Source organism: Osmerus mordax, chromosome 2 (assembly GCF_038355195.1).
Source record: "Osmerus mordax isolate fOsmMor3 chromosome 2, fOsmMor3.pri, whole genome shotgun sequence".
Classification (NCBI taxonomy): Eukaryota; Metazoa; Chordata; class Actinopteri; order Osmeriformes; family Osmeridae; genus Osmerus; species Osmerus mordax.
The window spans coordinates 19,854,025-19,879,885 of record NC_090051.1 but is presented as its reverse complement, the minus strand read 5'-3'; the positions used below and the strand labels follow the sequence as shown (position 1 = coordinate 19,879,885).

Below are 25,861 nucleotides of genomic sequence, written 5' to 3'. Positions count from 1 at the left end.
GAGCACAAACGTATTTTCATAAATATACTTTGACTCTTATCCTTCGTTTGAAACTCACTGTCCTCAGACCATTTGTTAAATATAGTGTGGACACATGACATGCAACAATCAGCACTTGAATACTGTTTCCTGATGAACTAATGTATTCCTGCCAGTTATAACAGAAAAAACATTGATTGATATTCACCCCATGTGACATTAAGCGTCCCAATGAAATAACGGTTACATTACAAGCAACTTCTTTTGGTTGTGTCTTCTTCAGGCTTCATTGGCTGTCTTTAAAGAGTTGTCACAATCTGCATGATAATGAATAATCAAAGCAGGGAAGGAAAGAAGCAACATGAACAACCATTATAAAGGATTCCATTAAAATCATCCATTTAGAACTTTTAAGACACCAAAGGGCACTCCAAGGCAGGGCTGCTGTGGGACCCACAGACTTGGCAGTTTGATGACTGTAAAATAAACTATAGCAGAGAGCTCGGATCACACTGAAGCTGAGAGAGATAGAGAGATATAGTATATCGACACTGAGAGAGTAAGAACGAGAGGGGGAGAAAAAACAGAGAGAGAGATGGAGAGTTATGTTTCTGTGTGCTATCCCCTGTGGCCCCTTTCTCTCTCTCCTTGTGTGGTCAGGGGTTGTGGTGCGAGTTCACCAACGGGCCACTTGGCTGGTATAGTCCTCCGTTGTGGTGGCAAAATCATCGCCACCCCCACCCCCCTCCCTGTCCCCTCCTCCTCCTCCTCCTCCTCCGATCCCACCCCGGCCACCGTCTCCCCGGCGCCTGGGGAGCCAGGCCCTGCCCTGCTCCCTCTGCTCCCGCAGCCAACGACGCTCCTCGCGCCTCTTCAGTCGCTCCACCTGGTGCTCCCTCTGGCGCGTGAACTGGAAGCGCTGCAGGAAGAGGTCCTTGGCGTACTCGTACAGCTGCATGTCCAGGTAGTTGAGCTCCTCGATGCGTCTGCGCACGCCCTCGCTCAGGTCCACGTTGGCGGCGCGCGTGCTGTTGATCTGCGTGAAGGCGGCGATGAAGCGCAGGCTGAACGTCCGCTCAAACAGGTACTGCGTCTTGCGCTGGAACTCGGTGAGGCCGTAGAAGGCCATGTTCTTCAGGTTGTTCATGGCGCTGCCCAGCAGGATCTGGTTGCGCTCGCTCTCGTTCATGGAGGACAGGTTGTAGCAGCCCACCAGGCTGAGGTCGGCCAGCATGCGCACCTGACGGTTGTTGGCCAGGTTGGAGGAGCAGTCCATGAACTCGGTCAGGGTGACGCCCGACCAGTCGTCGCCGCTGTAGCACGTGGGGAGCTCGTCCTGGGTGGGCGAGCGTCCGTCGCACATGTGCAGGGAGGTCTTCCAGGTGGCGCCCCTCTGCACGTGCTTCCACTCGCTCAGGTAGCGGGATACGGGGTCTCGTAGCATGGTGATGTAGTAGAAGTTCCTGCGGCCAGAAACAACACAGTCAGAGAGCTATGAACACAGCGACATCACAGCTCGCTATTGTCGTGGCAGATGGTGACTTCTCTATAGATGGTGACTTCTCTGTCAGACTTCAAGGTTGAATGCTAATTACTAGACTAAAAGAGGGCTTTCTCCCAAAGGACCGAAAGTCCAGTGTAAAAGTCAGAAACAAATTGGTGTTTGGAAAGTGTCATTTTGTTGAAATGTTCTTCCCATTTTACAAATTTAAAATGAAAGTTATCAATCATTATCAATAATCTGTTAAGGCATTGACTAGGTGCTTGCCTCATCGCTGGGTCAAAAATCCCTGCCACACTATTAAGGAAGATATTTCTTCTATTGAGAATTGCCATTAAATTATATATATTCTTTTTACACACATCACTGCCTCTCCTCCAGAGAGTGACGGTCTCCTCAATCCTTGTAAGCCTAAGGACAGTTGCTGAGCATGGAAGACAAACGAGGAAGCTTCGCTACAATTCATCAGTATTCTGAAGGGCCAACTTAAGGACATTCAAAGGGGAGAACATTACTGGAGGTCTGTAGTTGGAATGATGACATCTCTAGTCTGGGCTGGAAACAGCCTGGGAATCCATCTTGGAGAGTGTGAAAACTCTCCAAACTCCTGAACGTTTTCAATCTAACAACTGTAGGTGTACACAATGTACACACCTAAATATATGTACTGTTTTGCAGTCCAACGTGTCTATCTGCTCCTAACGTTAAAGACAAAAAGAATCTCGTCAGTGTTTTGCTCTGAGGGCTGTTCGAGATCACATATACACCACATCTGCCTGTCGCCACTGGGCAGGGCTAGTTGAAAGGAGAGCCACCAAGCTCCAGGACCATAGGTATGCCAACTCTCCCAGCAGCCTGGGTTAGGGAGGGAGCCAGGACTGGGGCAGGTGTTGGCCGGCCAGGCCTCCCCCAAGGTGATGTCCTCTGAGTGCCAGTGAATATTTAATGGGGCCGCCACTCTGATGTGACCCTAGAGAACAGACTGGCCGGATAAAGTGAAGGGTATACCGCTGAGATTTCACACTGACTCCAAAGCTGCTCTGCACTCATGCTCTTATACAGTAAACAAACACACACAAGCACATACATACACACACATATACAAACAGTTAAAAGGAATGTGTGCTCTCTCACACTTCACACAAACAAACACGCTCGATCACTCAAACACTGAATGGCTACTGGTCTGCATATGCCTGACTGGTAGTAGCATGTAGCATCATATCACCGTGTCTGCTATAAAACAGCCCATGGCACTGAATAATAAAAGCGATATGATTTCGACATGGTCATGATTACTCTCGGTCAACACACATACACCATCCACAACATTCCTGAGCTCTCTGCTGAGTCTCCCTGTTAAAGGGCTGCAGTCACTAGTCGATTAGCAACCCTCCTACAGTAGCAACAAGACTACCATACAGTGGCTGAGGTTATGGATGTTACCAGAGCCCAGATCATAACCTACAGAATCTCTCCCTACCCAATCGCCATGGAGCTCGATGAAGGCGCAGGGACTCAGACATCAGACACACCCGGGCATAATCCCGCTGCGTAATCATTGGTGTGCTAGTGCCAGGCTGGTGGTATGGTAGGGGGCAGGGGAGTGCAGCCAGCACCCTCTCTCCCCCCCTGCACTCCACAGTGAGCTGGCAGAGCCGGACAGCAAGCTGTGATTAGAGCCCCACTGGCAGCATCTGTACGCTGGCACGTGCTGGTCCAGCAGTGGGCAGGATGCCGCTGCTGCAGACACATCCTCATTAGCCTGTCTGTGGGACACAAACACATGCAGCAAGTGTTGTCTGAGCACGCTCAGCAGACCCAAAGGTCATCCGTGTGCACCATCAGTGTCACGGCGCATCAGCATCAAAGTGTCTGCGCTTGACGTCTCGGAGACAGGTGAAAGCCTTCCCGCCTGGTCCAGATGTACCTTAGGGAGGGCGGGAGAGAGGGAAGGAGCGGGGGGGGCTAGCTGTAGCTACAAGTTTCCATCCATCTTCCTCTTCTAATCATCAGGCTTCCAGCTTCTCCTCTCTTGGATATAGCTAGCTTGTTATCGTCTGTGCAAACACCAGGATTTTGCCTGTTGGATGCGTGGGTTGGATGGTGCAGGCTGCCTGAGTAGCAGACAGGGGTAGAGACAAACATGTAAGTACCCCTTCCTGGGGCACCCATGCAGCCCAAGAAGCGTGTTTAAGTTGAGAGGCCTGCTAATCACCGATCGATAATGGATGGGATGCCTACTGCCCATCTCAGCCAGCTCCAGGATGCTCATCTCATTCTCAGCAGTGCAAGTCCACTGGAGCATGGATTAACGAGTGGTCATTATGGGGAGATGGAGCGGGTAGGGGAGAACATGTGGATTCAAATGGAGAATAATACGTGATGACCTCCACAGAGATGGAAGACTGATCAAGAATTGATCCAACTTCCTGTTTGGTTGCTTTGTTGACGATTTTGATTGGCTGTACCGGACAAACGGTTTTGAAATTCAAAAATCTGTTGAAGAATTCAGTGAGGGGGTCTTAACTTGAATAAAACCTTCCAGTTTGTGCACACACATGCTTCAAACTGTTACTTGGTGGATATGCCATACATAGGATTTAAATGTCAGACCCAGTCTTCTAAAATAACATTTAAAAAAATATACAATAGTGGGGTGACTGCTGTGCTTGAGCTGCGGAGTTAGACATCCACAAGCTGTCCACTTACAACTCAAAAACTCAAGACTGTATAGTTTTGGTGTCAAGGACAAAACGGGTCGTCTCCCACTGGCACTTCAGAAAGATTGACACTGACGCTCCCCCTTCTTCCGATCCATCCCATGCCGAACACAGGCACCAATCTGAGCAGACGGTAAACCGCTATTCATCCTCACCCAGTGTCAACGCAACAGCCAACTGGTTCGTAATTGCCTGTAATTAACCTCAATGACATGATTTCAGCCCACTGCCCCTCCATAATTGCTAGCTACCAAAAAGGACAGTGTGCATTTAGCCCCAGCACACGATCTTCGCGATGTGGGGGAGAGAGCTACTTGTCAGGCCACTCGAGTGTGGAAGGAGTGCGGAGGGAGGGTAGCCTAATACTGTCTCAGATGGACTCCTAAACAGGAGAGAACGAAACAAACGGAGATCGGGCTGATGGTGTGAAGTCTGGAGAAAGTTTGCTGTAAACGATGTTGTGGTAAACATCGTTCGCAGGAAATAAGTAAAGAAAGTGTTACCCTGGTAGGCCTAGTACTGACTCCTAATCGCCTGACTTTGTGAAAGCAATATCCTCAGATAGGCCTACCAATTCACTTCAGATTCGAGCCAATATGCTCAACTAGTCTACTTTAGAGACACTGAAACAATGGAATTGATTGTTAGCAATTAGCTCATTGCAGTCAGATGGAATTAGCGAGGGAATAGCATATTGTCGGCGCTAAATAGACATGTTGTGCGGCTGATTAAATGTAGGATAATGTCAACATCGGTTTCTGCCATGCACTAAAGATGGGTCGTTCGCGGACGTCAGGAGCTGGCTCGCATATCTGAAGAGCCAATTCTATTTTTAAAAGATTAATATTGCCTATAAAAATTAAATGATTATGAAATAATAAATTTTAATTGTATTTAAAATAATTTACTAATTCAAAGAACAACAAAAAATACTTGTAGGCCTAAAGGCGCACACGATAATTCTGTTCCTTTCAATCATACACGCGGTGTCAACCAATTATACTGCATGAGGGAGGGCCGATCCAACTCACACACACTCAGTTAGACGAGTAGTCGAAACTCAGAGGAGAGCCATAACAAATCAATGCATTTTTAAAGACATTGTGGTTAAGGTAGAGTATAATTTCATTTAATAATTTAATTCAAATTGTTTTCACACCTATCATAGTCAAATTCATAGTTAAAACATTTATTTTTAAAGAGCCATTCGGGAGCCAAAAGAGCCGTCTCTTTTCAGTGAGCTGAGCCAAACGAGCCGGCTCACGAAAAATAGCCGGAATGCCCATCACTACCATGCACTGCATAACAGGATGAACGCAGGGGGCTTCACTAGAATGTTCCGCAAGTCGCCTGTGATGATGTAGCGACGCTGAGCTTTTCATATCATCTGGCAAACGCTCAAATCGTTGCTTCTGAAGCTTACACACTCGATCTTTAGAACCTCAGATGTTCACATTCCAACTAGCGGTGTGACACGGGTCACAAAAATCCCGTGCTGAAACCATTCACTCAAAGACAACCTTTGCTCTGGCCAGCAAAATATTTTGAGATTTGGTCAATTATCTTACCATCACAAAACTTTCTTTCTCTTTACCTTTATGCTAAACTGATCGTGACATGATTGGAATCCTCAGGACGCTTGTTATCAGTTCTTTTTAATCTTTGTATTTTTTTTTGCAGCAACATCATCAAATGAACCCATATCTGAAGACCAATTAAAAAAAACAATCTCTAATTTTATCAGTAAAACAAACCACAGTTAGAGGTGACCATTCCAGCCATAGATTGGTGTCTGACAGCCAGGAAGACCTAAGGAGATGTTTCTGCTGGAACATGTACACCTCGCTTGACTCCTGCCCTTTCCTGCACTCAGCTGTTTCTCCTTGTCCAACAGACTTCCCTTAGGATACTCAACCTTTCCTTTAAAGGTTGTCGGATTAATCACGCTTCTGATTCCACTCGTCAATCTCTCCCTTCATTCCACTCCGCCTCCTCTTTCTCTTTACTGTATCTCTATAACTCCTATCACCTGTTTCTTCATGTCTACTCTCTCTAACAAGCAGGGTTGGATGATTAACTACAGGCAACTCTCATCCACTCTATTTCTGGTAGCTCCTGTGGTTGTAAAGGCCCCAGAAAGTCTTCGAGATGGTTATGATGAAAAGATAAGAGTAGGCAGAACTCAAAGAGACGGTTTGATTCTAAAGGGACAAACACATTTAGTCTCATTCTGCATGCGAGCATCTCCAGCGATCACAGCTTGTTCTACCTAAAATCAATAGAAGGGAAAATGTGATCCACTGCAAGCTGTTTCAGAAGAGAAAAAAATCAATTCTTAATAAAGCAACCGTGCTGACGGTTAGGGACAGGGTATTAGATACAACACACAGCATGTAGAGGAGGGGAGATCAATTACTGTATTTTTCATTATTTATATCGCCTAGTTTGACAGAAAATGCTTAAAAACATGCATTCTCTAACTCTTACCACAGCTTTTGAATCCTAATAATCTATAGTTGTGTTTGCTCGCTTACTTCAACTCAAGTTCAAAACATTTTACTGTAACTTTCATGCAGAACTGTTCTGTCAGGAAAGAAAACAGAACCATCTTATTAAAAGATGCATTATTATTTATCAAAAATAAGTAAATTAGCAACACATACCGTATTATGGAATGTTACCATGATGTAGCATTCAATATTATATTATAGTATGGGCTACATCATGAGACACAAGGTGCCAATCCGTTTGTATTTTAACCCTTGTGCCGCCTTCGTGTCACAATGACCCGAAGGTTCGCAACGATACATCGTTGTGCTCGATCCATCATCAGGCCTCCAAGCAGACCCCTTCTCTATTGTCTTACTGCTGTGTACACTCTGCTATGATGAAAGCCACACATCTGAGTAGCGGATCATGTCAAGCCTTAGCAGTGAAAAGCAGGGCATTACGGGTGGCGGATTTGCCCCAGGTGCAGCCCAGGGCTAAACGGCTATAGCTCTGGGCCTGCAAGGACACCCATCCACAGCTAACAAACACCACCACACTCTCATTCACATCACATCATGCTCAGAAACATACACGATAATTGGTGGAAGAACAACTGCTAAATAATTTGAGAGAACTTTTCTCGGTGCGGTAACAGTGCCAAACCTCCAACAGCCAACCTGCTGAAATGTTTACAGCATGATATAAAGGTTAGTGGTTTGTAGTAAACTAGATCCTGCACTGTACTTAAATGACATTGTAGAAAATATTGACAGGGTTACAACTGCACATATTTGTAGAACAACTTTGTAGAAATAAAGTGTCAGTAAAGATTGTAATCGGACAAACAAACTGTGTCCTGTTGGCTTCAAACCATCTTCCGAGGAAGGAATGGGTTTCCTGACAGGGTGAGAGGATGATGAGCCTGTTTGATGGAGGGGTATGAGCTGGGAGGATGGTGTTGCTCTCCTGGCTGAGAGTAAAAGCCCTACTCTGCCACCTCCTGTCTGCCCTGTAAGAATCGCCCCCCTGAAGATTAGTTGGCGTAATTCCAATAAATAATTTCAGTATTAATGCAGCTCTGTAGCTTGGTGTATAAATAGAGCTCTTTTAAATGCCATAGCATCCGCCTCCAATTACTCTACCGTTGTTTATGCTGCATGATCGGAGAGGTACTGTACTTTTACATATATATATTTTATTGACATTATGGTTGAATCTAAATGTCAATATGAAACTACCAATGTTTAAGTATTATCTATTGGGTTGAATCTACTGTACAAAACCACTATTGTATGAGGGGCCATTTAAGAAATAATTCAGACTGTCCTTACACAAACACATATGAAACACATCCACATATGAAACACATCCACATATGAAACGTTCACACACATACATACTACTGAAAGCTCACATCCACATATGTGAAATGCTTGCATAGACACATATGAAACGCATTCACATGTGAAATGTTCACACATTGATGAGCACTTGATGAGGACTCTATTATACTCTACTGTACTCTATTGTACTCTGCTCTGCTTTACTCTGTTATCTCTGTGCTCATCTCCCCACTCCTCCTCTCTCCTCTCCTCTCCTTTCACTGTGTATGTCCAAAAAATTACAACTTTTTGAAATCATTTCCTAAACGGCCTCAAATACTATTGTACTGCACCATATGTCTGTTTGATCTTCCTCTCTGTGAAGATACGGTTTGGATGTAGAGTTCCCCCAAGACCAGAACCAAACAGCCACACCAAACAATGCAATTACATAGAGCTTTTTCCAGTCTCCTCTGAAAAAAAGGAAGCAATAGTCTTGACATCTGTGCCACCTAGCTGAAGCTGCAATCTTTTATTATTGCATCCGTTGGAGCTTGCAGTATATAGTATAAGGACAGATGTGGTCTGAAGAGTTTACAGTGTCTGTTGTTAAAAGCAGGTGGAGGACCACTGTCAGGAAGCCCTACCAACAGTTACTAATGTCCATTTATGTTTACTCATGCTAACAAAACTTCTTATATATTTCATATTTGAAGTAAATTTCAGTCTCTCTAGGCTAATTTGTGCAGTATGAGGCTATATTATAAGACATGATTACTATAGATCCAAACGAAGAAGGTTTGGTAACTCGGTCGCTGAAACAGACAGTATAGGATTCCATTCCAACTTCAACTCTGTGCGTGACAAATTCATTTTCCGACGCTATATCACAACACTAACATCACAACACTTCGCTTTTATGAACGCTTACCTGACAACAAACTCATGAGAAGATAAAATCATGCCTTAAGCAATCAGTAGAACACTGAGTGTTTTGATGTGAGTATAATTTGACCTCACATGCATTATTTGTCATTTGTGTTGTGTTGAAATCTGAAATCGACCCAATACTTTGTGCTGTACCATCAAAGTACTGTAACTCACTGTTCACATTTATGTCACAATCTAGAGGATAAAGTCTGGAGGCTCGCATTTCTTTAACTGTACGGAGAAACACTACAGTTAGACAATAGATATAAAAACTGCGTTGCTATGATACCGCCAAAGTGAGAAATGTCTGTCTGCTCTCCTGATGGGTGGGTTAAATCCAGCTGGTGTTCTCTGGGTCTCTGTGACTAATGAATAAGGAGGTAAACCTGTCATAGGAAACGCAGCACCCGGCATGCGTGTACCAGACCTAGTCCATGATTATATTATTTGAATGACCAAAGGAAGATACAATTCAAGACAGACAGATAACATGCACCGGACATAAGACTTTACCATGCTGTTTAATAAGTCTGACGTCTGTCTTAAACCTACTGGTGAATATGAACTGTTCATTGAGCACGCGGTTTTTGTATAATAGCTTACAACAATCTTTCTCCTGTAGAATCTTTCTCTGTTGATTCAAATCATTTCCTATGATGAATAATGCTCAGCTCTGACTTGTGGACATCACAGAGGACCCTGAGGCTGGTCTAATCTGACACACTGTGCCAAGGAACATTTGGCAATCTACTTGACATTCATAGCCTTCAAGGTTTTCATTTGCACAAAAACAATGTGGATGAAGGCAATTTAGCTCCTCCATTAAAAATACATAAATGCATCAGGACTTAATGGCGTCTTGAAACTATGAGACTGAGCTTTCACAGTCTTGAATATAAGTCAACGGATCATTACGATAAATTGATAGAAACGCATGCAAGTCAGAGTTGCTTTTTCATCCCAATTAGGTAGAAAATTACCTACTGTAAAAATGTGCTGGGAAGAACTGATATAGTAAGATAGTAGATTAGAAAAACGCTGTATGAAATACTGACTGTACAATATCATGCACCTCTGTAAGGGACTACACAGCTGAACAGAAATATCATAGATACAGACATACTGCTTCTGGGAAATTTCCAAATAGGTCAAATAGTTTAGTTGACTACTGCAAGAATATTGGCTGGGGAACATAGGTGGGCGTAATCCTAACATAACCATTTTGTTTACCTGCCTAAAGTGAATCAATTTCCTCAAGCATTTTTCACAAGTGACAAGGGGCAGCCAAAGCACAACGTGTTATTTGAAGTTGCAATAAGAGGCGCATATGAGAAGACAACTATCATAACATCTCTGAATGGGCTTCGGTTGATTGATGACAGTGTACAGTGAGATAAGACAATTCCCTCTATTTCCCTAGGCTCCTGCCATGCAGATGAAATTCATGCCACCGGAAGTGACATCATAGTCGAGCGTCACACTGGGCAGAGTGATACAGAGTTGTTCTCGGGGCTAAGTCTGGCGGGAGGCTGCTGTGCACCTGTTATCTGCTTACACATCACAAACTTGTCCAATAAAGTCCCAAATGGGGTACGGGGGTGGTGGGGATATGGGGGGAAATTGCATTAAGACAAGCAAAGCTGCTGAGTGGGCTGGAAGGAGATCCCTAAGTGGAGGAAAGGCATTTAAAAGCCATTGGACAATGCCCCAGACTCATTTTGATGACCTTTACTTTGATGACTTCAAACACACAGATTTACTGGTTCGAGCCTCTGCATGTCCAGGCATGTACTTGTGGGGACAGACTGACAGAGCTCTCCCATAGACCCTGTGCAGAGACGCTGAAAGAAAGATGACTCCCTTAGTAATGACTTTCTTCATCCCTGCGGGCCTTAATTTCAGCAGCCATGCAAAATGACATTGATAGCGCCAGCGGTAAGGTTATTGAGACTGATGAGAACTCTCTTTTATTAGGTCACTTTGTGAACTGTAATACTAGAAGCCCACAGTGTCTACCGTTACCACAGAACAGCAAAGACCCATCCGCTCTGATAAGTGGCCGCATAAGTGGCGCGGCCAAACCTCTTTACTCACTTTGCTTTCTCTGCTACGACAGTAAATTACCCAAGAGTTAATTGATCCCCACACGGTTTTGAGAGGCAGAGAAAACGCTGAACATAGCTGGGCTGTCCTTGCTCCACTCAGGGATGCCCTTGGTTTGCAACCGGGAAGAGGAGAGAGTTTCACTGTCTCTGAGGTGGTCGCTACATTCGCTCCACGGTGCCCTCCTCTCTAAGGCTACACGAACGCCACGCTGGAGAGACATGCATTATTTGTAACAGATATCTTTCCCTAATGGGATTTGCTCTCTCCCTGGCAGCGCATAATGGGCCGTTTTTGATTTGCTCTGCGTCTCGTTCAGAGTTTTGATAGTGACGGAATGGGGACAGTCAGTGTCACCTGGGAAGAAACAAAATGAATGAGAGCCCCTTTCATTGACTTGTCAGGAAGCTGCAGCGATGGCACTTGACGTGGTGTGCAAACTGAAAGTTCTTGTACTGGCAAATAACAACAAGGGCAACTGCCATTCAGCCCAAAGAGACTTCATCCCTTCATTCTTGGAGGGTAATTTCCATGTGAGGAGGACATGTTATGAATTTCAGTGGCCACGTACAGTATTAGGACACATAGAAGGTGGAAAGAGGGAAAAGGTGATGTCACTGCCACCAGCAGTCTTGTGAGACTTTGTCACTTTAGAGAGAGTCAAACATGAGTCATAATGTATCCAGCGATTGCGCAAGGAGTTCCCAGAGTTCCACTACCAGAGGACAGACAGTCAGACAGTGGAAGTTCTGTGTAAGGCCAAGGTAATTATGTAGAGCCTCACATAACAGCCTGGCTGCCTGGCTGGGACATGAGAAACCACTTAATGGATGGTGACAACAGTAAGCAGAGACATTTACTGGGTGAACATGGAGAGTGCCTGGCGATAGAGACCCAGCTGTCTGAGGTAGTTATCGTCTTCCAGTGCATAAAAGCAATTTGACGCAGGAAAGATATCAATAATAAGCATACTAATGTAAAACACAGTCCAAAGATGAAATAGACGTTGTGATAACATGCTTTCGGTACCCTTATTTTACAGCCCACTGATGAACTAAAATGTCTTCACAACAGACAAATTTCAGCATGAGATGAAATGAAAAACTTGAGAGCTGTTACTTAGAAAGGCAATCAAGTAATTCCTGAACGCTGAATGCAAAGTTTACTTCTGGAAGAGTCAACTCAGGATGCAACTTGAGGAACATACTTGGAAAAAACTAAATCTATCTCCAGCCTAATCGGTATTACTGTTTATCTTTAATGAGCTCTAACATCCCATTTCTGCACTGCGGACAAAGTCTCCTCGCCCCTCTGTTTTTCTGTAGGATAAATCCAAAGGAGAACTGTTACACTAACAAGGGTTGATGTGGCACATATCCAAACCAACAAATTCATTTTTGACTCAATTAACTTGAGTAACCCACCATAAGCTTATCAGTTCAGAAATAAGCACTTACTTTTATGGAATGTAGGAAATTAGTTTCATCCTGCCTCAGGAACAATTCATAATTTAACATTAACATCCTATTTAAAGACATGCACGCACTTTTAAAAAGTATAGGTGGGACATGATATTTAAAATGTAATTTAGTATCAAACAGAAACCTTTGCACTTTCAGTTGTTCGAAACAGTCTCTGGTAATTTGAGTCCAATTAGCTATTCTGATTTGACAGCACAAAATTAAATTAGCCCCGACAATCTGAAAAACTCATCTGTCTAATTACATTCTCCTTTTAATTTCTCACAAACATCTCCCTGTAAGAGGCAAGGGCAGAGGAGACTTGGCAAACACTCATACAATCTCTGAATAAATCATAATGCCAGTTGAAGATACAACTCCACAGGCTCACTGGGGTTACCATGGTACACATCACATCATGTTACTGTGAGTGTATGTGACTCTGAGAGCCTCACGTTCCTCACAACGTCCCAGGGGCTCAACCATCCGACCGTCTTCCTGTCCACCACACTGCTGCTTCATCCTTCTTACAATCCTCCACATCCTCATCTTCAGACCTCTTGTGTGTTTGACAGTATTCTCTGGACCTTACTAGTAATATCCCCCCTGCTGGCGAGTATAAAAATGTGTTAAACCGTGAATACTTAAACCCATTAACTCCTTTCAGCCACATCTCTAATGGAATTACTCTTCTCTGTGTTTAGCTGTATTGACTTCTATGCTGAACTGGGTGATAGTGATGCGGCACATTTCCCAGTGCTAAGAGCTCTCACACTGACTGGATCCACTTCTGCGTGATTCCCCCAATTCATCCATGATCTCGTACCTGCAGGATTTGCATATCTTTGGCTCTTTAGAATTGAACCTTTTTGAAATCAAACGAAACCCCTCAGAATCAAGATCTGGGCTCCTGTCTCCAACACCCATTCATCAACATCATTCATGTTAGAGGACAAAAGCTGAAGTATGCTGGCGGGTAAAACTATCTCTGTATACCCGTGTGTTGAAAGGAAGCTCTCCTGGGGTGTGTGTGTGCGTGTGCGCAGGCAGCAGGGTGTGTGAATGTCCAGCAGCAGCCCATCTCGGCCCTGCCTGGCCTGTGGCAGGGATCAGCCCAGAACTGGGAGAGAAAGAGAGCGCTTTAACCAAGGCTAATCCCTGCTCTGCTGAGGGGCTAGAGAATGTGGACAGATGAGGGGGGGGGGGGGGGGGGGGGGGGGGGTGCGTGTATTTGTGTTTGTGTCGGTTTGGGTGTGTGTGTTTCTGACATAGACAAAGACACATGGTGAAAGTCAGACATACTTCCACATATCACAGGAAATGAGAAGCGAATAGGAATTGAGACAAAAGGAAAACTTGAGAGGGACAGACAGAGAAAGAGAGAGAGAAAAGAGAGAGAAAGAGAGAGAGAGAGAGAGAGGCGTGTGTTCAGACAATCCCCAATGAGCTCTCTGACAGCACAGGCAGCAAGCCCTGGTACACACATTCTCTTATTTTCTCTCTCCTTCTTATCTATCCCCTTTCTCACATGTGCCCCCTTCCTCTCTCTGTCTTTCTGTCTCTGTCTCCATCCCTCCATCTCTCGTACTGTGGTAATCACTGTGGTAGGTCACTGAACTCGCTCTGCCAGGAAGAGAGGCTTTAAGACAGTCATGTCCATACACAAGCCCTCACACAAGCTTACAGATAATGATGGTACAAGCTGAGAGACAGTTCTGCAGCATGGGACTGTCAGACTGCCTTGGAAGGTACTACCAAGGGATTTTATAATGTGAAAACTGCAGATTAACAATGCAGGGATACTTTGTCTTCGACAAAAGAAAATACAACTAGAGTGACTGTTTCTGCATGACATTTTCTGAGAGAGAAACCGTTTCTGGATCCTGATCAAGCCAACAGATCTGAGAACAATTTGACGCTGATTTGACATGCAAAAAAAAATCTATTTCAGATCTTCAAAAACTCATTTTGTATTTTCCAGACAGCAAATCAAAATCTAAAGTTTCCTCAAATGTATGTCTTTGCTTTTAGTGCTTCCTTAAGAAAATGAAAGAAAATAAGAGGGCCACATCAACAGTACAATTTCCAGAAGCCCTGATGCAGTGTGGTGTTGGGCTTCAGGATCAGGTGTGGTTTAGAGTCAGGTGTGGTGAGATTGTGTGAAGGTGTGGATGTGTTTTGCAATGAAGGTTTTGTGTTGCAGTGCAAGATGTGGTGTGGAAGTGTGTTACAGTGCTGGGTATGGTGTGGTTCTGTTACAGTGTGGGTTGTGGTGTGGCTGTGTTGAGTATGGAGGGCTGGTGTGGCTGGGTGAACAGACTCCCAGAAGACGGATGACTACAGAACAGTAAATTCCTTGTCTGCCTTCAGATCAGTAGGTTAATGAAACAACAGAATGATATCTGGACCTGAAGTAGAGCTGGATGAATTATTCACAGGGTCTTCCAAAGGAGCTGATAGTTATATCATGTCTGTGTTTGTGTGTGTTTGCACGCATGTGAGTGCATATCTGTAGCATTTACAGTATGTGTGTGTGTGTTTACGAAGATGAAGAGTCACATTCTATGACCTATGCAATGGGGAACTATTCACATTAGTTAAGGAAAGCGGAAAGTCATGTCTAGGGCAGGAAATAGAAAAATAATTGAATTATGGTTCTCCATTTGATCTAGGGTCTCCTGAGATATGATTAAATATGTTTCCAATAAAATCCTGGAGTAATTTCCTACACGAAACAGGAGAAAGGGACACTTCCTGTGACTGAGCAGTCTTGTGGGACCAGCATGCAATGTGTTCAACAGACCAATGAAACACAACTAGTCTACCTAATATAACCCGGGCCTGGGAGACCAGCTCAACCACAGCATAAACGTGTTCGCCAGGATCTCATTCCTCCCATGCTATTGTTTCACGGTAGGCCGAAGGGGAGATGGATTAAGTGAATGAGCGGAGGGATCTAAAGAAGAAACATTTTCATGAAATATTCAAAAGATTTATCCCACAATTTGGCCGCGGTGGAATCCAGGCAGAATAAGAAGTTGTCTGTGGATTTGGCCAGACCATCAGACATAATCATCAGGTCAGCATTATTTATTAAGCCCAGCCATGGATAGAATATTTAAATAGTATAAATGTAGTCAAACAGACTTGGTGGAAACACTGGGGCTAACCACGAAGGTGGAATCCTAATGAGAGAGCATTTAAGCCTTATTAATCAATAGACAGTTAGTTATGGTAAAGAGGGCCAGAGCTACTTGCTTGTGCATGTCGAGAGGGCACTTCTACCACATTAGATAGTGACTCAGACAGCCCTGTGGTGAGGCGTCAGACTGTGTGCTGGCCAGGCTGTCTGCCAGGCTGAGCTAACTCCACCAGCCGCAGGCCCACAATGCACTGCTGGCCAGCACCACGCCTCACCACCACAGCTGCCAGACTGCCCCCTGCTTCACCCCTGGGTTCTGGATGTGTGTGTGTGTGACCAAACGGGAGCACACACACACGCATTAGCACACACACGCATGCAGACATCACATGTGGACGCACACACTAAGCACGTGATCATTACTTTCTTCCGAGACAATAATATGTGGATTACTTTAGGAGAGAGCTTTCACTAAAATCTGTCAGTCGTAAACATCAACATTTTTTACACCTGTGATTTTGTTTTTATGGTCAAATTAACCATAGACACCTTTGTCTGCTTTGTAAATGGAACATTATTGATTTCGGGGGAATGTTGTAGAGACTTAAATGCAGTGCGAGTCTGGGTCCTTACCTCGCAGGACAAGGCGCTGCGGGGGAAATGAAGACTTTCCGAATCAATACTCGCCAAGACAATTTCATTCATTACCATCAACGTTCTAGACATTATTAAGAGCTATTCAAGGAAAATCTTCAAATAACAAGTTATTTCACATGTCCATGCATGAACCCTTCCAATGTCTATCAAAGGCTGTTATGTTCTGCTACCAAAGAATGAATTCATGTAGAATAAATGTCTATTGCACTCCTAACTTTATAACAGAAATCAGGATCAATGCAACTATACAGTATAATACTGTTTCAATTAATTCATAATAAGGATAAAGATGAATTTGCATGATTACATGCAGATGAGGTCAGGAGGTGTGTGTGTATGGGAACTGTACGTGTGTGCAGGGTTTCAAGGGATTGTTAATCTAAAATCTTTCCTTCCTTTCTTTCCGCAGTCTAGAAGATGTCATTAATCATTATGAAGTTAAAGCTTGTAATTGATAGAGAAAACCCACACAGCCATTACCACTTCGAATGACATTTGAATGAATAGGAAATGTGGGGGGTGCACTGTAAAAGGATAAAATACCAGCACTTAGAGCAGGTTACTTATTCAGACTGATGGTCAACACTGGAAACGCATCTTGCTGAAGAGAATAGATGTGGATCAATAAGGGTTATCTCTGTTGCTTTTGTCTGACTTCAGGCTACGTAAAATAAATTTTAAAAAAAGAACAAAAAACTGATCAACGGGAAAGCTGCTAAATCACCTCTTGGCCCCGTGACAGGGTATGCCGCGGTGAGGGCCAGGAGGGTTCAGAGGACACAAACACAGCCAGCACAGGGGATCCAGGGTCTGATATATATTGATCCCTGTCCAAGAATCACAACATCAACACTGGCAAATACTTGACAAGACTCCAGCTACCAGCCAGACATTTTCTTTTGTAATATAGGCTACTTTGCACGAAGGGGGTGCGTGGGGAGAGATATTAAGGTTTAGGTCAATACCGACTTCATTTCATTCCCCGTCATGGGCATGCGTGGCATACTAGAAAACCAAAATGATCTGAAGATGAGATTATTACATAACAAATGGGAATGAACATTCATCTGAATTCAGAGCTGATACAGAGTACAGTACACAGCACTATGTATCTTCATAATTGCTAACTTTGTTTAATTCATGCAGAGCTTTGGCAGACTTTAACATCAACACAATACAACAACTCTGATGTCTTCCTCAGTCGGTCTTCTGATGTGTCCTGACTTGAAAGGCAGGAATAAAACAAACATTACAAAGAGACAGAATAAAACATGAAAGCCAGTTTGGAAGCCAGCGGACGTGGAACTGTCTCGGAGGGAAAACGCTGGTTAGATCACTGTGTCACAGATAATGACTCCAATAGGGTTTTTAACCCGTTAAGGAGTAGCGTCACACATATGTGATTCTGAACATTCCAACCGACTATTTTCCGATAGACAAAAACTATATGACAAACGCTATAGTATGGCTTCAAAATTTACAATTAGGAGGCTAACAAGTAACACTAGCAGGTAGTAGCATTGCTACGAGTATTATGCTAGGTTGCTAGGTAACGGAAGCTAACTAAAACTAGCTAGCTTCCGTTTTGGAAAAATAACTCACTCCTTAAAAGATTGTTTTCCTGTTGCTGTTATTGATGTTGCGGATGCAGCGGTGTCATGCTGTTGGGTAACGAGATATGTGATTTATCTGTCCCCCGCTCCTCTGCTCCTCTTCCTAACTGAGCAGAATGCAGAATCAGGGGGAGAAGCCCACCCCCCCAGATTGAGATAAATAAATCTTGTCTCAAGGTGATCGGTGACAGTGCCTGCCTTTGAGGGGACCCGCGGTCGGTTCTGGCCTTTGCCTACTCTCTCAATTATTTAGGCTCATCATGGTGATATGAAGATAATCCCCTGCTCTCTCTGCATGGAAATGAGACCAGCGGGCTGGTTCCAATGACAGAAATTCATATTTGATGGCTACTTTAATAAACCTTTTAGTTCCGGTTTAACCTTCCCTTTTCTGAGACAGCCCCCCCCCCCCTCTCCCTTCACTGTGTTAGTGGCCCGCTTACATAATTGTGGACATAAACAACCTCATTATGGTGTGTGTGTCCAGAGCCTGGAGGGCAATCTGGCTAGTTCCACCCCCAAATCTTTGTCTAATTCATACTGGATGAGATTAAATTAAATGCACCGTAGTGTTATAATCCCATGTCTCTGTACATCGTGACCTCACAGCGGGATAATTATATGACTCTGAGACGACCTCAATGTACAACTCTATAGAATCCACAGTTCAATAATGGTAAATAATCGTGCACTGCATCATGTTATTGGCTCTTAATTAATGTTGTAGATCTTTATCTGACAGGGGTAACCAAGCCAAACAAGAAGAACATGTGGCATGGATCTAGCCAGGTGATTAATTCAATACGCGTTGAACAAGGCTGTCGTTAACCACCACCAATACACAGTGGATTTGACCATTGTGTTCCACTCAACTGAGGCCATCATTCAACTTCACCAAGGAGCGGTTTACATATTCAGTTGGCCCATTTGTACAGGTCGACTCTCCAGGAGAAGAGCTGAGGGGCCTGACGAAGCCGCGGTAATAGCTGTGACCTATCACAGTGCTCATCTCTCTTGTCTCCCCACAGCCCAGCCTGCCGCACAGCATCTGGCGCCAGCCCGGCCGTTTATTACCCCTGCCGTGCGCCGCTGTAATGTGGGGGGCGTGCTGGGGGGGGGGGGGGGGGGGGGGGGCTTCAGGGTCCCTGGCAACCCCCCCCAGGACCGCTGCTCCAGGATGACAGGGCTTCCTCGCGTAGCCGCGCATCCACCTCATCGATCTCCTCCGCTCTTCTCATCTCCCCGCCCTCACGCCGCGGCTCGCAAACTCAGCCGCTCGGTTGCATTAGGAGTCTGTGAGGTGCCGCCGCTGATGCAAAGTGAGACCGTTTCAGAGGAACGCTCGTTACCCCCCGCCCCCCCCTCCACACACACTCCCCACAGCTACCTCGTCCTCTGGAGTTCCTGAAGAGAGCGATTTTCGCATGCCACTGATTCAAAGGGGCCGTGTAAAGTTATTTTCTTTGAATGCGGCGTCTCACTCAATTCTCTCCTCTTTCTCCTCTCTTAATCTCATGGGTCCTTCGACTTCCACACAGGCACCCCAGGAGCCCAAGGGTAGGAAGGATGGTCTACTGTACGAAACTATAATGTAGAACTTACTTCCTTACTTACTGCCTCCATATTCCATACAAGGAGAGCGTTCCCGCTTACTCGTATGGAGTGATGTAGCGTTCAGATCAAAACTCAAACAGAGAGAGCAAAGCCAGAGCGCAGCCCTGTTTTCCCCGTGTTCCTCCGGGCGATGTTAGGGGAAGAGGACAGAGACTCCTGCAGTGTGGAGAACAGTGGCACTGTCAGTAAGGGAGCTGTGTCCTTGAGCAAGGCAGGGTCACAGCCCTCCCTGAATAATTACCACAGTGAGTCCATGCTGCCAGCACTGAAACTTCTCTTTTGGATGACTGGGATCTCAAGCACTGACACGCTGACATTCAGACAGTGAAAAAAACACCACTGCTTTCAAACGAAATCAAATTATTTTCAAATAGTACACCAGGCATTTTAGTCAGGGAGTGAGACTGTCTCATTATATTTGATAAAATTCCGGAGTAGTCTTTCACAGATCGATGTCAAAACAAACCTTTGCTTAAATAGGGGCAAACCTTAAGCTCAAAACACCATGCCTCCACCCTCACCCCCCTCACAAAACCCTATTTGGCAACTAGGAAACCGATCGGAATATCCGATTGGGATTGAGCACGACTTGGGCGCAATATGTGCCCAGCAGCTCAAAAGCCACAGACCACAATGGGCTGAGCGCCACTGCAGAGCAGCTATCTCCAATCCAGCCTGTCTCTGCTGGCCCTGCCCAGGCTCCAAACCCCAGCTCTCCCTCCGCTCCACTTTGATACGTATTAAGCGTTAATGCTGCTCTCTTGACTATTGATTTGTTAACCACGAATTAGCAGTCCTGCTTTGATGTCATTGTAATGCTACTGTATGGAAGATCCAAGATAAAATTATGGAGGGTTTATCCCATAAGCTTGTTATTTCGGAGGATTATTGGGCCGCAGATGAATTATCATTTTCATTTTTGGGGGGCACAAACTGGATTATGCCTTGCTGTATCACTGAAGAGATATCAAACACTCATCGCTGATTTGCTCTTGCAGCCATGAACTCCCAGCACAGCTGAAGAGGGTCAGTGCTGATTGGGTCTGGGGAGGGCTCTGTGTGGTGGATTTCCCTGGCTTTGCGTCCAAAGCTCTGTAGCAAAACAATACACACATAGCATCACGGCCAGGGATATAAACAGAGAAAATCTGCCTTGAAATACAGCCCTACCACTAATGCAGAGATGCTGTGTATTTGCTCACGTACTTCTGTTTGTGAAACAAACTTGGTTGTATGTTTTTTTGGGGAGCTCCACGATATAGTAATTGTTCCTTTGTGTCTCCAAGCATGCCTCATCGCTGCTCATTGTCTGAGGCAGCCTTGCTGTTTTTGTTGTCTCAGTTTATCCTACTGGAAAAAGAGCCCTTTAGTTTCAGTTGACCCTCAGGGACCCTATTACCGTCAGCTAGGAAGCCTCCCACCCCCACTAGGAAAATGACCCCACCCCAGGCTGGGCTCCACAGTCCTGGACACACTCCACTGGCCTCTCCACTCAGCAGCCCTGGCTCTCTCCAAAAGACCACGGTTGGAAAAAAAACATGGCCCAGTACACAAACAAAACACACCCAAGATATGATAATCTAGATTGATATACTGTCTTTTGTGAAAGCTTTGCAAAATAGTCTCGTTTCTGTCTGTAGCGTCGATAAAAGTGTATTTTATGGATCGTTAATTTACATAAGGCTTCACCTTGAGTAAAAGCCTCTATTGCTGGAGGAGTTTGAGATGCACGCTCCGATGCTCAGCCGTGGTGAGCAGCATCTGGGCCAGCTCATTCGTCCCTCCGCCCATCTAACGCAGGAGCTGTGATTCACCTTGACATTAAAACTCGGCTGCTCTGCCCCCAAAAAATCTGCTTGGCACCGTGGGAAATTGTGACGATTATTTTAAGGCTATACACCAAGGATTTCATGTGTGAGACTGTGGTTCTTCCAAAGAAGATTTTTGAAAGATTTTTTTTTTTACCTCGTTTTCGCATTCGCTTCTGACTTGATCCTTGGTCCTCCCTTAACTGTGGCTGTCACCTCCTGCTTCTAAGGCTCACAAGTAGTGCCGAATCAGACTGTATTGAGTAATGCTAGTGAATAAGAATATGGATAATACAATATAAAAGCCAAAGTGGCCAGTCCACTTACCAGAGATTTTGACAGTGGCTGGTTAACAGTGCAGAATGTAAAATACAGCAGCTCTGTGCCTGCCTGGGAGCCAAACTGACCAGCTCTATCAGTGTGTGTCCACCTCTTCCATGCTTATTTAAATAGACCTGACAATATCCAAACTAGCACATACATACTTTACCAGTGTTACGATAGGTGTCGAGGGGTAACGGATGGAACACTGTAAAGCGTAAACACATACCATGGTCTTTGTGGTTGTCTAGATGAGTTGAAGTGGGATGTCTGTTAGTGAGGCAGGCAGCTGCAGGGCAGGGGAGAGCTGCTGTCTGACTCGTCACTGTTCTCCTGTGAGCCTGAGATAATACTGCTCCATTCTGGAGACCTGGATGATCTTCACATCCCTACACAGCCAGGGGCCCACACCACACCACCCCACACCACCCCACACCACACCACCCCACACCACACCACACCACCCCACACCACCCCACACCACATCACCCCAAACCACACCACCCCACACCACCCCACACCACACCACCCCACACCACCCCACACCACATCACCCCAAACCACACCACGCCACACCACCCCACATCACACCACATCACCCCAAACCACACCACCCCACACCACATCACCCCAAACCACACCACCCCACATCACCCCACAACACCCCACACCACCCCACACCACACCACCCCACACCACGCCACACCACCCCACACCACATTACCACCACATTACCCCACACCACCCCACACCACACCACATCACCCCACCCCACACCACACCACCCCACACCACCCCACACCACGCCACCCCACACCACATCACCCCACACCACACCACACCACACCACATCACCCCACACCACCCCACATCACACCACCCCACACCACATCACCCCACACCACCCCACATCACACCACACCACCCCACACCACCCCACACCACATCACACCACATCACACCACACCACGGCTCGCAGGAATCCTACTGTCCTGTACCACCAACATACAGCTCAGGGCATGGACCTTCCATACTTACAGACACACACGCAAATGCAAGTAGACCACACATGGACACGCGGATACACGGATACAGACCTCAGCGAATAAATATCACCTCTCTCTGTATGGTTGAAAGTGCTTGCACGTGTTTGTGTCTGTTCCAATCCAAGCGAAGACCCACCGTTTCACGGTCTCCATGCCAGCCGGGCACAGCGGCCGTGCGAGGGAGGAGAAACCCACTGTGACACATCCACTCTGCTTGTGGCTCCCCGTTACCTCATTACACAAATATATCCCTCCGGAGCCTGACAGGATGACAGGACGACAACCACGATAGCGTCACAGGAGAACTTCTCCCACCCCCGGAATAAGCTCCGATTTCGCTCTCCTTTTTTTTCCCTCACTGTGATAAAAATTGGTTTTGGGCCTGTGCTCCAGACCATGCGAGGGGCACAGAGAGAAAAATAAGAAACTGGCGGGGTGACCTTTTCCCCAGGCCTCCAGGAACACCTCTAATTGGCAGCTCTTATTGTTATACAGCATTCTGTCAAACAGAGACATCCCACTGCACACTAGCATGTTTTCCATTTCAGGAAGAAAATAACAGTTACAAGTTATTATAGGAGAAATGTAATACTTAGTATGTTGGATATGTTGCTCCTTATTGATTGAGGCAGGGTCTCACTGATAAAACCCCTTGTACTACCATATTTCACCACCCTGCCTCAAACCCATACATGATCGATATTTGAGTTGAAAAATGAACCCAGAGCTTCATGGATGTAATGTGTATGGCTGCAATCGACCCTTTCTCATCACACCGCACTACAGGAAAGGTCATACCTCACAAACTGCAGGGGCTTCTCACCAAACACTCTGTCAATAGTACCATGCCTGCTTCACAGGAACACCTACTGTAGCTAGATTCAACCAAGCATGTAGCCTCAGGCTGCACACTTCAAAACCAATAATAATATGACCCCCCCCCCCCCACACACACACACACACACACACACACACACACACACACACACACACCCTCGCTTCTCTCTGAAGATACAGGTACATGGCCGTCGTTTTGCGCTGAAACACACAGTAACCACTAAGCAATAACAGATTAAATACAGAATAGATATTGGTTATGTGCCCTTTAATCTCAGAAATATGTCGCAATTCTCAAGGTCTGGCTTTTAATGACAAGAGCTGTAATGATGCTAATGGATGCAATTCAGTGCTTTGTTCTGCTATGTTAGGTCGTGTTCTGTGTATAATTCTGGTTCCGGGATCTGAAACCTTTTACAGGCTGGTGTTGCTAGATCCCTTCCTCCCTCCTATCACACCAGATGGACCCACAGATGGGCACAGCGACACTCTATTAGTCCACGAGCTCTTACCGCAGCCAACACGTCAGACTGAGGCAGTCTATCGCAGTTCTGGGGCCAAATCCCAGAATTAGACTTTTTATTTGTCTGTAAATCACACACCGTCAACACTATCACCCAGATGACACAGACAGACAATTACAGTGGAAGCAGTGGACCGCAACATCTCACAGAAGCACCGCCGACTCCAGATCCTTTCAGCAGACTGTGTACAGCACACAAAAGGTACGGAAAGGTATATAGCTGGAGAGAAGGCTTCAGATGCTTGTTAGTGAATCTGTACAGTATGTCAGGAGGTCTGACAGGGTCAGACGAACTTCTCTCCCATGTGTGTGGGTTTCTTAAAGCCTGCGTGTCAGATGATCTCCCTCTCTCTCCCCACCCACAGGCTGCGTGTGATGTGTGTCCACTGAGATCGAAACGGGGTGGAAGTGAAGCCAGGTTTTCTGACCGTCATAATCAGACAGATGCAGCCCTGGTGCAGTCTTGCGTTTCGGCCCTTCTCCTGTATCCGTCTGCTGTTCGCCAGCATTTAGCTATCAGGCCTCGGCATCTCGGAGGAACGGGGGCCGGACGGCTCCTGGGATCCGCTAAGAGCCTGGGTGAAGGAGCAGTGACCAGGGGGATCTTCACCTGATACTATCTGGGATTTATCTCCTCCCGGTGCCCCCTGCTGTAGAACAGCCCGTCTCCTGGAGCGCCTGCCTCGGACAGGCCGGTCTGCCGGCTGACAGGCCTCCCGCATCAGCCCCGAGATCCAGTTACACACGTATCCGCTCTCCTCCAGGATGACACACCCACACACACAGGGGTCAGATATGTTACTCAAACTACTGGGAAAAGTGGAGTTTATGGATCGCTATAAGTGCCTACCGTCGCATACCTTTAAGCACTGATTGCAGGGCTACACAGGAACGAGCTCTGCGACAGGATCGAGATGCCGCATGAATGCACGTAACCGTATGCATGTTTCTGGTTTTATTCAGGGGAACAAACCAAATCAACAAAGTTGTGCGTCCCACTGAGACCTGCTTCAGAATGATGTTCTACAGTTGAACAGACACCGCTGCTCTTGAGAATCCCCCACAGCCTCGATATGATTAGAGGTTTAAAGGGAACCTACGGCGCCTGACAGACGAACACAGCTCTGACTGTCTCGCCTCACACAGACGCTAGCTTTCATTGACAATCGAAGGGAAAAAGACCTGCTCAATGAACAAAAAGATTGTCAGAGCTGAGAGGATGATCACAGGATCCACTGAGAGACAGAGAGAGAGGGGCTCTGCTCATGGTAATATAGTTGTATTGTTGTTGTTCATGTTCCAACTTCATCAAAGTCCTTATCAGTTGTGAACCAGAGCTTCACACTTTTAGATTGACAAGGGAACATATACACTCTGTTTTCATCTCCCGTGAGAAAAGCCCCACTCCCTGTCAGACCGCAGTCTGCTCAGGTCTCCGTCTGCCTGAAGTATATTGACAAAGAAATAATGCTACAGCTTAAACAAAACATCTGAATAGAAACGCAAAAGGTAGCATATGCTATGTCTACAGAGGGACAGTGGATTGTTGAGCTTCGAACAGTATATTAAAAGAGTTGGAAAAAGAAGGTCCACTGTTGGTGATTGATAAAGCAATGCTGTAGCTCTGCATCACCATCACCAGCCAATGGCTAAAGCTGGAACTATTATCCCACAGCAGAGATGATAATGAGAGATGGAGTTCACCTTGTAGCTGAGAGCCTTCCAAACACCATAACCCAGGATTAAGGGCCTCCACGTCCAATCATACTCCTCCTCCATCTTCCTCTCTTTT

General features: G+C 45.7%; 1 protein-coding gene across 1 annotated transcript in view; it reads right to left on the bottom strand.

Annotated features, from left to right (window-relative positions):
• Window positions 1–655: 655 nt before the first annotated feature.
• Window positions 656–25,861, bottom strand: part of hs6st3b (heparan sulfate 6-O-sulfotransferase 3b) — a 41,745-nt gene continuing 16,539 nt past the window's right edge. Inside the window, exon 2 of the mRNA XM_067261307.1 lies at window positions 656–1,442. Within this exon, the coding sequence (XP_067117408.1) occupies window positions 656–1,442 (787 nt within the window). The remainder of the gene's footprint in view (window positions 1,443–25,861) is intronic.